The following is a 12,705-nucleotide window of genomic DNA, read 5'->3' on the forward strand; positions in this document are numbered from 1 at the left end:
TGGGGTTGGGGCAGGGACCTTGGGCCTCAGGGGGACTGGGTCTGGTTCTAGTGGGCAGGACCCTCATTTTGTGCTGTTTTGCTGGTGGACCTTAGTGGTAGAAGAGTTCAAGAGGGCTGTTTGACTAGAGATCCAGTAGAAGGTCAGTTAAAATGGTTGTTTCAGATCATATTGATCTCTTTCCTTTTTCCTTTGTCCTTCCTTCCTTAACTTGAGTCAGTTTTGATTTTGAGTTTCCCTATCTGGTGTCTGTGGTTCCTGTGGTCTCCAGCCCTCCGGCAGGCACTGTGGGGCTGCGAGAGCTGGTGGGTCCATTTACCTCTCTTGCTGCATGATCTGCGATGGCAGTCACCTTTGGTTCATTGTTTGTGTTTGAAGTTTGTGCGTATGTGCTTTACAGAATAAAATACCTGAGTTTGCTTGCCATGTCTCCTTGCCATGGAGTCCGGGGAGGTGTTTTCTGAGGGGAGATGAATTGGCAGCTGAGGGTCTTTTGTACAGGGCTGCGTCACTGGATCCTAGGATGAGGAATGGGCAGTCATTCTGGTGAAGGGGTCACCAAGTGCTCCCTGACTGGCCAGACCCCACCTGAACACTAGTCAGGCAGAGGGCCTGCTGACCATGTTTACACCCCTGGCTTCCTCCCTTAGCATCACCTCCACCCCACAGGAGGGAAAAAACAAGAGTGGTGGGGGCATGCAGTAGGTAGATACTTGATTATATACTCCTAATGGACACTGAGCCTGTTAACTGCAACCTCCTCCTAGCCTGTCTGCCCTAGCCTGCTTGGCCCTGCCATCTGCAGAGCCGCCTACCCTGGACTGCTCACCATGGACTTCCCCTGTGAGAACCACTGCATGGGACAGCTTAGCATCTAGATTGATGGAGGTGGGATTTTTGTGGGTAAGTTTCCTATTCCTCCCTCAATTTAACTGGGAAATACAATATATATTTAAAATGTGCAAAAAATAATTGTGCAAAATAGTTAAGTTCCATGCTCAAACAATGGACTAAGCGATGTTGCTGACGACTCATACTGTTAGTGTTCATATTCTGGGAGAACACCCCCTCCCTGCCCAGGGTTTTTGCTCTGGAAGTGGGCTCTGGCATTTTGATGAAAGTCTCACCATTGCCTATCCTTGTCCCCATAGAACTGCGGCTTGCCCTGACCAGCCCCAGCTGTGATTACCATCTGGTTTGCATGACTGGTCCACTTCCATATTATGTTTCGGTCTATTGAGGTTTTGCCTTCAGGAAGCAGGAGGTGATAGCCATGCCCTCATGTCTCTGGACCTCAAGCCTAGATCCCACCCCGAGATTCCTGCTTGTCCCCCACTACAATAGCCTCCTCCCATCCATTCCTAGAGGCTAGGCCCAGACCAGGGCCATCCTGTGTGCCTTTTCCCCATCCCATTTCCTCTGATGACTCTGTGTCTCCCTGGAAAATTCCTAAATGAGACCCCCAGAGAAGGAATTTGCCCTCTAGCTCCCCAAGACCTAGTTACGTCAGAACTCAAAGAACCCACCTTGTTTTCTGATTGTAGCAATGTAAACCACACCAAGAGGAGACTCTTGGATGTAATAGCAGAGAGAAATCTGGTCCATATCACATTCTTTGCCTTCTGTAGCTTTTCCTTCATTCTTTCTCATGTCCATCTTCTAATTTTTATCAGTTCACTTTCAACTTACCTACAAATAACTGAGTATAATCCACAGCCCAAACTTACATTCCAGCAGGACTGATACCACCACGAGATTAGCAGATGAGCAAGATGGCCACCTTAACAGATTTGAACTCACAGAAAAATAGTTTAAAAAAACCAACCCTCTGTGCCAAACTAGGTTCATCATGTATCTTCAAACGGAAGGTCAGTAGCTGGGTGTGGTGGTGTACCTGATCTCAGCGACATGGGAGGCCGAGGCCCAGAAAGTATGGGTTCCAACCCAGTTGGGGCAAAAAGGCTTGTGAGATTCCCCTCCCCTCCCGCAAAATTAAAAAAAACAAAACACCAAACTGTGTAGTGGCACACATCTGTCATTCCAGCCAGGGCAGGAAGCATGAATAAGATCACAATTTAGGCTGGCCTTTGCACAAAGCAAGATCCCTTTTCAAAAATAAAGAGCAAAAAGGACTGAGGATGTGGATCAAGCAGTAGAGTATCTGCCTAATAAGTCCAAAGACTTGAGTTCAAACCCCAGTAGTGTCACCAAAATAAAAATGAGCTGGGTACCAGTGGTTCATGCCTATAGTCCTAGCTACTCAAGAGGTTGAGATCTGAGGATCATGGTTCAAAGCCAGACTGGGCAGGAATGTATCTCCAGTTTTAATCACCAAGAAAGCTGGAAATAAGCTGTGGCTTAAGAGGTAGAGTTCTAACCTCAAGTGGATAAAGCTTAGGGATAGGGCCTGGGCCCTAAATTCAAACCCCAGGACTAGCACCAAAAAAAAAAAAAAAAAAAGACTCCACTTTGAAATTTACTTACTGGATTTTCCAGGTGCAGTATTGGTTCCTGCTACCTTTTCCCTTTTTGTTGTCCAAATCCCAATCCAAAATTAGAGGTTCCCAATATCCAAAGAAATAGCCCTATCCAATTAGTTTTAAGATACTTTTCCTGGTACTGGAGACTGAGCTTGGGGCCTCATGCTTTAGTGCAAAGTCTACATTTTGAGTAAATTATGTTTGAATTGCAGTAAGTTCTCCAATATAATAGACAAAGTTCTTTTTTTTTTTTTTTTTTGCTGGTCCTTGAACTCAGGCCTGGGTTTTGTCCCTAAGATTCTTTTGCTCAAGCCTAGTGCTCTACCACTTTGAGCCATAGTGCCACTTCCTTGGGGATAAGTCTCAAGAACTTTCCTGCTCAGGCTGGATCCTCAGATATCAACCTCCTGAGTAGCCAGGATTATAGGTGTAAGCCAAGGGTGCCTGGCCATTCTTTTCTTGCCACATTGAAGTATATTAATCTACCGTTTCTACCACTGTAACAAGCTACTCCACATGTGACAGCCTAAAATCAGTCTTAGGACCCTGTCATCTTGATGTCAGGGCTATTTTGGCTGGGTTCTTTTCCTCTCTGGAGGCTCTTAGTATAATCCACTTCTGCCCCCATTCAGGTTGTTGGCAGAATTTAGTTCCTTTTATGCCCCATTTCTGCTGGCTGTCAGCCGAGGGCCCTCAAGGATGCCTGCATTCCTTGGCTGTGTCTTTACCATCAGAAATGGTGGCTTGAGTATCATCTTTAGATCCTCACTGGCAAACTGTGGTGTAGAGAGTCTGCTTAGCATACTGGGTTCAATCTACGAGTGAAACCAAAACAAAGTAATCATCAGTTCAGAACATGAATTCACTTTCAGTGTTCATTTTCATGTTCTTTAAACTCTGCTACAGAAATTTTGGCTTTATAATTTCAGTTGAAGCTATTTACATATAAACAGGACATTTCTAAGTACTGCATTTGAGTGCATTTACGTTTTTTCAATCAGGAGCTATTTAAAATTCAGCTAGTAAAAACCTCTCTCCACAAAAGTGTACACTTGGATGCTTATTTTCGGGGCATTTGTAGTTATATTCTAGAATGCATCACTTGAGGACAGTCAGGATTTAAAATACTTGCACCATATCCATTTAGGTGGGTAAATACTAAAATATTAGGTTATGTCCAAAGCAATATTAAGTTTATCAGGCAGCCATATTCCAAGTGCTAACTTAATCCCCACAGCAGCCTGTCCCCCCTTCCTCCACCACCCCTACCCACCAGTGACTGAGACAAGAAAGCAGCTAGGAAGCAGTCTAGAAACACAAGCCAAAGTTTGGAAAAAATAACAGTAGTTTTATTGATTGCATATAATTTTAGCTGTATTAATATATATTATAAACTTTTAACAATTAGAAGTAATGACTTGGGTCTTGCACTGTCACCCAGCTTCACAGAGCTGTGGCAGGCATTTGCGCAGTGCCCAGGTCCACAGATGTGGCTTTGCAGCCAGTGTTGCTCTGACGCAGCACCACCTTGCAACTTACATTCTAGAACCATCCTGAGGGTACCTTTATGTCCCCATCATCTTACTCATACAGCGCACAGTCTCAAATGACTGTTGCTTTGGAAATCAATGAGGACATGAGATGGCCACAAGATGCTACTCTGGACTTCATATTTTTGAATCTTCATTTTTGCCTAAAATCCCAATGTACAAGTGAAATGAAAGCATACCATGGCATCGTACTTATGAAAAGGTTAACAAGACAGAAATGTCAGTTTGAGCAGGCCTTGGGCAGCTCATGAAAATCCAGTGGTGGCATTGGGTACGAAAGCACTGTGTTATGTCCAGCCCAGAGCTGACCAGACTGTGGTGCGTCACTCCAACTTCTCATCTCCTTCTTCCACGTCCTTCAAGCTCAGCACCTCCAAGGAGCCTTTGCCCTTTGTCTCCTTTTTGATCAGCTCGTCGATCTCACGGAAGCAGCCTGGGTCAATCAGACATACCTGGAAGGGTATTGAAGAAAGATGCATAGGAGACACTTGGCCCTGACTGGTGACAGGAACAATGCCAGCCCCTTGATGCATACTGACCTGTTTCAAGGCCCCTCCCAGTGAACTGGCACTGGTTAATGCGCTTCCTTCAAGTGAGCTATGATGAATGAGGTGGCCAGCACTGTTTTGTTACTAGTAATCTAACTAGATGTCCAGGGCTGCAATATAGCCCTCCTCCCACCAACCTACTTACTCTCCACAACCGCTTTCAAAGTTATGGCAGTACTAGGGATTGAACTCAGGGCTTTATCCTTGCTAGGCTAGGCAGGCCTTCTTTTCACTGGAGCCATGTTTGTCCTACCTGACCCCCCCCCCCCCCCCCCGCCCCGCCCGGCTTGCTTCCTTTATATTTTTCTATTTTCGATAGGGTCTCATATTTTTGTTCAGGGCCAGCTGGGGGAAGGTGATCACTGGGCAGGCCTCTGAAGGGGTAATGCCTATCTGTTTCCTGCCCTCCATGAAGTGAGGGATCACGTTCCCTCCACTTAATAATGCCATGATTTTTTTTTTTTTTTGCCAAACACAGGGAGCTAAGCAACCATGGCTTAAACCCGGAGCCAAAAAGAATCTCGGTCCCATTGTGGTAGGTAGTGTGATTTAGTCTTACAATTTCCAGCTGCTGGCTGTAGTCCTCACTCTCCACAACCTGCATCAGTGGCTTCAGCTTCTCTTTCAGCTTCTTTCCTTCATTCACTGGCAGGATGAACCGAAGTCTCATGTGAGCACGCTCTATCTTCATCTTCTCCTTCAACTGCCTTATCACTTCCAGTGCCTGGCAAGACAGAGAGAATGTCTGTCGGTGTGCATGCTGGACTGTGTCACATGATACTCAAACACCCAGAAGTTTCCCCCATCAGGTACACTAAACAGTGGTTTCTTGGCCACAACACAAAGAATGAAACAGCCATGCAGCTGACCAGACATAATAAATACTGATGGAATGAAAAAGTCTGCTCCAGGACACCTTCAAGGGCTGGGGTAGGCTGAGAAATGGAGTGCCTCCCTAACATGCCTAGGTCCTAGGGTCCATCCATCTCAGCACTGCAAACAAACAAGCACTATAAAATGAAAGAAAGCAGAAACAAAATCATCAACCCTCAGGATAAGCAGCAGTACTGGCAAGCATGTATTTGTAAGGGAGTAGCTTCCATAGTCCACAAAGAACTCCTATGACCTGACAATATAAAGACAAAAGAGTAGAGGAGGGACCTGGACAGCACTATTGCCTAGAACAGAAGCAAAGCACCCAATAAGCACATGAAAACATGATGGGTCATGTCAGCACAGAAATGGAAACCATGAGGGGCTGGGAAGGTGGCTCAGTGGTAGAGTGCTTGCCTTGCATGCCTAAGGCCCTGGGTTCGATTCCTCAGCACCACATAAGCAGGAAAAAAAAAAGCCGGAAGTGGTTGCTGTGGCTCAAGTGGTAGAGCGCTAGCCTTGAGCTGAAGAGCTGAGGGACAGAGCCCAGGCCCAGAGTTTAGGCCCCACAACCCCCCCCCCCCCCAAAAAAAAAAATGGAAACCATGAGACACCACACAAAGGTAGATGACTCCCACATTGCTTAGAGTGTGGGGACATTAGACTCCTGGTTGGGAAGCCCTAGAAAGTGAAGTGAGAGGGGCTGGGAAGGTGGCTCAGTGGTAGAATGCTTTCCTTGCATGCATGAGGCCCTGGGTTCAATTCCTTAGCACCACATAAGCAAAAAGAAGCCGGAAGTGGCACTGGGTCAAGCGGTAGAGAGCTAGCCTTGAGCTGAAGAGCTGAGGGACAGCGCCCAGGCCCAGAGTTCAGGCCCCACAACCGGGCCCCCAAAAAAAGAAAAAAAAAAGTGAAGTGAGAAATTAAAACCCATCCCAACACTTACAGTGAATCTCATGGCAGTATATTCCTAACAACTGACAAGTGAAAACCACCCAATGTCATCTGATGAAAGAATCATAGTATTTTCCTATGATGGGGCCACTACATAATGCAGTGGTGACTCAGATTACTGTACAGGCCACAAACCTTCTACTTTTACTACTGAAATGTTCTCATTGGACTCATCCAGAGACAGAACACAGAAGAGTGCTTGCCAGGGACTTGTGCAAGGTGTGTGTGTGTTCATGTGCATGTATGTGCAATGTGTGTGTGCAAACAGGTAACAACTGTGAGGGGTGGAGGTTTCAAAGGTCAGTGGCTCTACAACCGAGTTTTACACTGTAAAAAGATGGCTTTGTTTTGTTTCATGTTTGAGCAGAGTAGCTGTGTAGCCCAGCCTGGCCCTGCCTCTCCAACACTGTCATTACAGGCACCTGCATCCAATTTGACAGCGTATAAACTACATTTAGGAAAATTTAAAGAGTTAAAAGATTTGATGCAGGGGCTAGGAATATGGCTTAGTGGTAGAGTGCTTGCCTAGCATGCATAAAGCCCTGGGTTTGATTCTTCAGTACCACATAAATGGAAAAAGCTGCAGGTAGTGCTGTGGCTTAAGTGGTAGAGTGCTAGCCTTGAGCAAAAGAAGCTCAGGGACAGCACCCAAGCCCTGGGTTCAAGCCTCAGAACGGGGGTGAGGGGTGGGCATGGGTTTGATGTCGATGGGAAGAGGAGAGTCCTATGTGTGTTTTTGTTTAAAAAACAACCCCAATCCCTGGTGCCCCCTCCCCAAACTTATTACTTGCTTTCATGCAGACCCATTAATTTAATGGTTTCCACAGACATAAGTTTTGATTATGTTAAGAATCACTCACCTGTTGTTTTGTACTTTTGTTGGGTTTGACTGAATAGTGGATATCTTTCATGGCTCTCTCGATAAGGATGACAGTGTATGGCCTCTTTGTTTCTGGGTTCACGCACTTGTCTGCCACAATGGTTGCAATGTCCCTAAACATCTGCTCCAGCTGCGTGTGCCTTTCTTTATCTGACACTTGAACCTCTCCTTTAGTTAAAATCTACAAAACACCCACCCGAGATTAAAGAAAATTATCTATTTGTTAGGTAATTACAGAAATGAGTAAGCTGGCACCAGTGGCTCACACCTATAATCAGCTACTCAGAAAGCTGGTATCTGAGAATCATCTTTTCAGGCCAAATGAAACCAAGAGACTCATCTCCAGTTGACCAGCAAAAAGCATTTAGTGGAGGTATGGCTCAAGTGGAAGAATGCCAGCCTTGAGTGAAAAAGTGGAGTGAAAGGTTGAGGCTCTGAGTTCAAGCTGCAGTACCAACACACAGATGCGCTGGCGCGCAAGTGCGTGCACACACGCACACACACACACACGCGAGCATACACATACCCAACCAACAAAAAGACAAGTTCAAGCTGCAGTACCAACACACATACACACCCAACCAACCAAAAGACAACAGAAAAACTGGCAGGGGGAGAAGGTAAATATGTAACTGGGCAAATTGAAGAATTTTAAATTTTAATTTCTGGAGGTTTTGGTCCATCTCTATTATTATTTCCAGGTACCAGCATGGTAAGGGTCTGTGTGCACTAAGAATAAGAAACTAAGTAGCAGAACCTACTTGTTTACAGATTTCAGTTTGGTCATCCGTTCCAAAAGCACTGATGAGGTCTTCCTTCTTTGCAACCTGACCTTTAGAAACGTTGACAAACACTGAGTGGGTCTGCAGGACTTCGTCGAGATCTTTTTCCCTTAGGGGGGCAGGAGAGAGCCCGTGAGCATAACACCTTGGAAATAGGCTTCACGTTTAGGTACAAGCGGGCACTGGCACGGAAGGAAGGCCAGCGGCGGCGAGAACTCCTCCTCCGTGAGGCGGGGCCCGCGGGGAAGTTTTCAGACTCCTCACTTACTCACCGGGGAGGGACTGACAGGAAAAACGGGCTGGGCGGGGCCCGGGCAGTGAGGTCCAGACCGACGCTATTAGGGGTCGGGCTATCCAAGTCTTTACCAGTACTTCAGGAAATGGCCACGGTTAATGGGGTTTCTGGGCTGTCGTTTTTAGGACACCAACAAAACAACTCAAAACGGGCGACCCCAGCCTAACGAGAAGGCAGCGCGGGCCTGGGCCCAGCCTCCTTTTGCCTCCAGTAGGAGCGCGACGTCCATTTCCCCTGTCAGGCCTCCTCCCTTCGTCCCCCTCGCCCGGCCCCCTTCCCGCTTCCTCCGTCCCCCCTCGACCCGCTCCCCCCCCCCCGCCTCCCTCCCGGCCCCCTTCCCCGCCTCTGCCCCGGCCCTCCGCCCCCCCCGCCTCCCTCCCGGCCCCCTTCCCCGCCTCTGCCCCGGCCCTCGGCCCGGCCCGCTCACTCACACGCCGCTCCGCCAGCCGACCACCTTGTTCTTGTAGCAGGCGATTTCGAAGCGCTTCCCGCCCCGTTTCACGCGCACCACTGCCACGTTGGTTAGGCGGATCTGGTTGGTGGGGGTGAAGATGGACATGGTGGCAGCGCGGAGGACGGAGCGGACTGGCGCCGCCCGGGCCGCCCGACCTAACGACCCGGCTCGCGCATCGGCAACGCCCGGCCCGCCCGGCCCGCCTTCTGCGCAGGCGTCCGTGGCACGATTTCCGCGCGACGCATCTTCCTGCGCTCCGGAAGGAGGCGCCCTTCCTCACGTAACTTCCGTTCTCCGGGAGCTGGGCGTGCGCTGGCTGACGATTCCGGAACGCAGAGCCCAGCGGCCACGCCCACTCTGACCTTCACTGAGGAAAATGAACACATTAGCTCTTCCGATATCAGTCCTGGGGAAGCGGAGGCGGGAGGATGGCAAGTTCGAGGCCAGCTTGGGCTTCATAGCGACACTGCTCCAACAATTCAACAATGAGAAGCATCTTGGCTTTAATAATTAGCAACGCGTCCATCTGGGTTTCATCCTCCTGTCCGCGTACGTGCTGGTCCTGGGCTTGATCTCAGGCCCTGGACACGGTTCCCGAGCTTCTTTTGCACAGGCTCGCACTGCACTCCTTGAGCCGCAGCTCCACTGCCAGCGTTTTTGGGTAGTTTATTGGAAATAAAAGTCTAATGGACTTTACTGACTGGGCTGGATTTGAACCTCAATCCTCAGATCTCCTCTTGCTGAGTAGCTAGGATTACAGGTGTAACCTCCCGCGCTCGGCTTGTGAACACGCTTTTGCTTTTCTAGACAACTGAAAATTTTTTCCCCAGGCCACTCACTTCTCGCCAGTTCCTTCCGGACCCGCCTCTTCCCACTCGCCCCATGCACGCGGAGCCGGAAGTACCGTCTAGGTCGCTAGGTGCGGTGGGTGGTACTTCCCTCTGGCACGCCCCTTTTCCCTCTAAACCAATTCAGGCAGGATCTGGAGCGCTTAGGCTCTCGCGCTCGCAGCTCTGGGTGGCGCTTCCTTCTGTGCCCGACTCCCCGTTAGCAGGATCCGGCTTCCTGTCCTCCCGAGCTAGCGCTCTCTTGGTTTCCGCCTCCTTCCCCCTTTAAACCAATCACCAGGTCGGAGGGAACTCTGGCTTCCTTTCGTCCAATGCTGGAGTTTGCTCGGTGCCCGCCCTCTGTCCACTCTAAGCCAATCAGCGGGAAGGGAGAACTCGGCTTCCTGTCTGCGGGCGGCGGGCGTTCGCTCCGTACCCGCCCCCTGCTCCTCCGGCCAATCCGGAGGCTCCGCGGGTGGCATGGCTTCCCGGCTCTGTGAGCTCCCGTACGGCTAGAGAGGGCTGTCTCCCCGTGCCCGCGCGTGCGGAGGTCCGAGAGTCCGTTCCTCCGGCTCTTAGGGCTCGGGCTCTGAGGAGGATGGGTGAGGAGTCAGCGGCGGGGCTGGGCGGAGGGCGCCGGCGCCCTTTCCGGGCTTCCGTAGCAAGCCGGCGCTTGTGCAGCCGCGCGGCCGGGGCCGTGCGAGGAGTGAGGCTGTTTGAGGACGTGGTTGGCCGTGTGAGGACTTGCGTGAGGACGTGGTGGGCTGTGTGAGGACGTGGTGGACCGTGTGTGCTGAGTGAGGACGTGGGTGACCTATGAGCACATATGAGGACATTGGTGCGGTGTGGGAAGGGAGGTGGACTGGACGTGGCGGGTGTGATAGGATGACAGTCTTAGCCCCAAGGAAAGGGAAGAGAGAGGGCCACGCTGCTTCTCACCCTAGCATGTGGAGACCTGAAAGCTCCACTTGGTGTTCATGGCTGAGCCATGCCTCTAGACTGACTTTTTGCTGCTTAACAGGACATGTAACAACGGGAACAACAAATGCTCCCCCTTTGTTTCTTCTTTTATACCAGAATAAATGCAGCGTTTCAGCTGGAGTTGCTGGGGATTAAACCCAGGGTTCATATGCTAAGCATGTACTCCACCACTGAGCTATACCCTGCTGCTTTGGTTTATGAAATTTCTCTCAGGTCCAACAGTTGAGGGCAGGTCCTTTCAATATCTTCCTTTCTAAAAATGGGCCCTCGGCTGTGTGTGGTGGCTTACTTCTGTAATCTTAGCAAACAGGAGGCTGAGCCAGGAGAATGGGTTTGAGATCAGCCTGGGCTACATGGCCAAATCCTGTCTCAAAAGCAATCACAAAAATCAAACAACAAAAACAAGCAACTAGAAAATATGAGCACAATATCAGTTATTTGAGAGCCCTTTAAAAGTAGCCTTGGGTCATTAGAACCATAATTGGGCAAAAGGAAATGCCCTACATTTACGTTTACTTGTTGGAACAAGCATAAGAAAGCAAAACATTTCCTTCCACATGGCATCTTCTCAGTTTATGCTCCTCTTCCAAATGCTTATGTCTAAATGGAAGTACAGTTTTGTGCCAGTACTGAGGTTGAACTATGGCTTGGGCATAGTCCTTGATTTTTTAATTTTTTTTTCAAGACTGGGGCTCTACTACCTGAGCCACAGCTCCACTTCTGACTTTTCTTGGTTAATTGGAAGTAAGAGTCTCGCTTTTTCTACCTGTTGTGACTTTTAACCGTGATCCTCAGATCTCAGCCTCCTGGCTAGGATTATAGGTGTTAGTGTAATCATTATGATACCTTTGATCATATCATATTGTAGTACATCATTTTTACATATATATATATAGTTTTATGGACTCCTTTGGGGCCCATCGTAACTTGGTGAAACGTTTCTTTTTCCTTCTACTTTCAAGTTCACTTAAAAAAAGTTTTCAGATGGATTGTGGAAAATGATTTCTAAATAAAAGTAAGAGTGGACATCTTTGTGTGTGTAGCCTTAATTGAAGTTTCACATGTGTATCATTTTAGATTCATCTGTGGATGTGTGGGACCTCACTTCTCCTTTGCTATCATTGTGGATAAACCGCTTTTACATTTACTTGGGCTTTGCTTTGGGCATTAGCCTTTGGATTTGTGTCCAGATTATCCTCAAGAAGCAGGTATATTGTGTACTTTTCTTTTTAAGTAGAGAATTTAGGTATCAGATTTTAATGAAGTTTAGAGTGAAGATTTTTCAGGGTTCTCAGAAAAATACAGAAACCTAAAAGGAAGCTTAAATCACGTTATGGTTGGTCTCTAGATTGAAAGATGCCTTTATTTATTTGTTTATTTATTATTTGGCCTTACTGGGATTTGGACTCTGGGTCTCTTGCTAGGCAAGTAGTATGTCTCTTGAGCCAAGCCTCCAGCCCTCTTAAGTTTTTATAAGCTATGTCAGAAAGATTTTTGTACTGAAAAAATGGGCTTAAAAATTATCTTTTAAGTAGTTGTAATTAACAAGGGAATTAATGAATTCAGTACATTTTGATCAAGTTTACTCTTTTCAACATTCTCACCCACCCTTCCCAATGCCAAAGTTGGCTTTTATGTGAAAAGCAAAACTCATTTGCTTCTAAAATAGGCAATCATCTTCTCTTTCCACAATTACTTTTTTGTCAGTTGTGGGGCTTAAACTCTGGGCCTGGGCTCTGTCCCTCACCTCTTCAGCTCAAGGCTAGCACTCTACGGCTTGAGCCACAGCGCCACATCTGGCTTTTTCTGCTTATGTGGTAATGAGGAATTGAACCCGGGCCCTCATGAATGCAAGGCAAGCACTCTACCACTGAGCCACCTTACCAGCCCTCTTTCCATTAATTAAAGGAGCAGAGAATAAGCTCCTATTGTTACTTTGCTAAAACACATCACTTATGAAAATATCCACACTTAATACTTCATGCCCTGGGACAACTGCAGATTGAAAATCATGTTCTTTGGGTTGGGGGTTGACCAAATTGCTCTACTGGACATGTGCAGACTTTTTTGTGTCATTGTTC

The 12,705-nt window shown here is 48.0% G+C and overlaps 2 protein-coding genes across 2 annotated transcripts in view; one reads left to right on the plus strand and one right to left on the minus strand.

Annotated features, from left to right (window-relative positions):
- Nucleotides 1-3,807: 3,807 nt before the first annotated feature.
- On the minus strand, nt 3,808-9,027 carry Sbds (SBDS ribosome maturation factor). The gene is made up of 5 exons (XM_042688147.1): nt 8,794-9,027; nt 8,047-8,176; nt 7,266-7,466; nt 5,138-5,302; nt 3,808-4,482 (listed from the first exon to the last, which is right to left on the minus strand). The coding sequence occupies exons 1-5, from the start codon at nt 8,919-8,921 to the stop codon at nt 4,354-4,356; spliced, it is 753 nt and encodes a 250-aa protein (XP_042544081.1). The 5' UTR covers nt 8,922-9,027; the 3' UTR covers nt 3,808-4,353.
- Nucleotides 9,028-10,109: 1,082 nt separating this feature from the next.
- The window catches only part of LOC122114884 (S-adenosyl-L-methionine-dependent tRNA 4-demethylwyosine synthase TYW1-like), an 81,702-nt gene continuing 79,106 nt past the window's right edge, over nt 10,110-12,705 (plus strand). The window contains exons 1-2 of the mRNA XM_042688146.1: nt 10,110-10,245; nt 11,702-11,832. Of these exons, the coding sequence (XP_042544080.1) occupies nt 10,242-10,245; nt 11,702-11,832 (135 nt within the window). The 5' untranslated portion in view covers nt 10,110-10,241. The remainder of the gene's footprint in view (nt 10,246-11,701; nt 11,833-12,705) is intronic.

The sequence above is a fragment of the Dipodomys spectabilis genome, unplaced genomic scaffold (genome assembly GCF_019054845.1).
Source record: "Dipodomys spectabilis isolate Male_0828 unplaced genomic scaffold, ASM1905484v1 ptg000112l, whole genome shotgun sequence".
Taxonomy (NCBI): Eukaryota; Metazoa; Chordata; class Mammalia; order Rodentia; family Heteromyidae; genus Dipodomys; species Dipodomys spectabilis.

Excerpts from the sequence above, each read along its gene's own strand:
- Sbds (XM_042688147.1), bottom strand. The coding sequence starts at position 8,921 with ATGTCCATCTTCACCCCCACCAACCAGATCCGCCTAACCAACGTGGCA. Across the intron at positions 7,467-8,046 it reads AAACTGAAATCTGTAAACAA|ATTTTAACTAAAGGAGAGGT; the intron begins GTAGGTTCTGCT and ends GGTGTTTTGTAG. Across the intron at positions 4,483-5,137 it reads ACAGCCAGCAGCTGGAAATT|GTATGTCTGATTGACCCAGG; the intron begins GTAAGACTAAAT and ends ATACCCTTCCAG.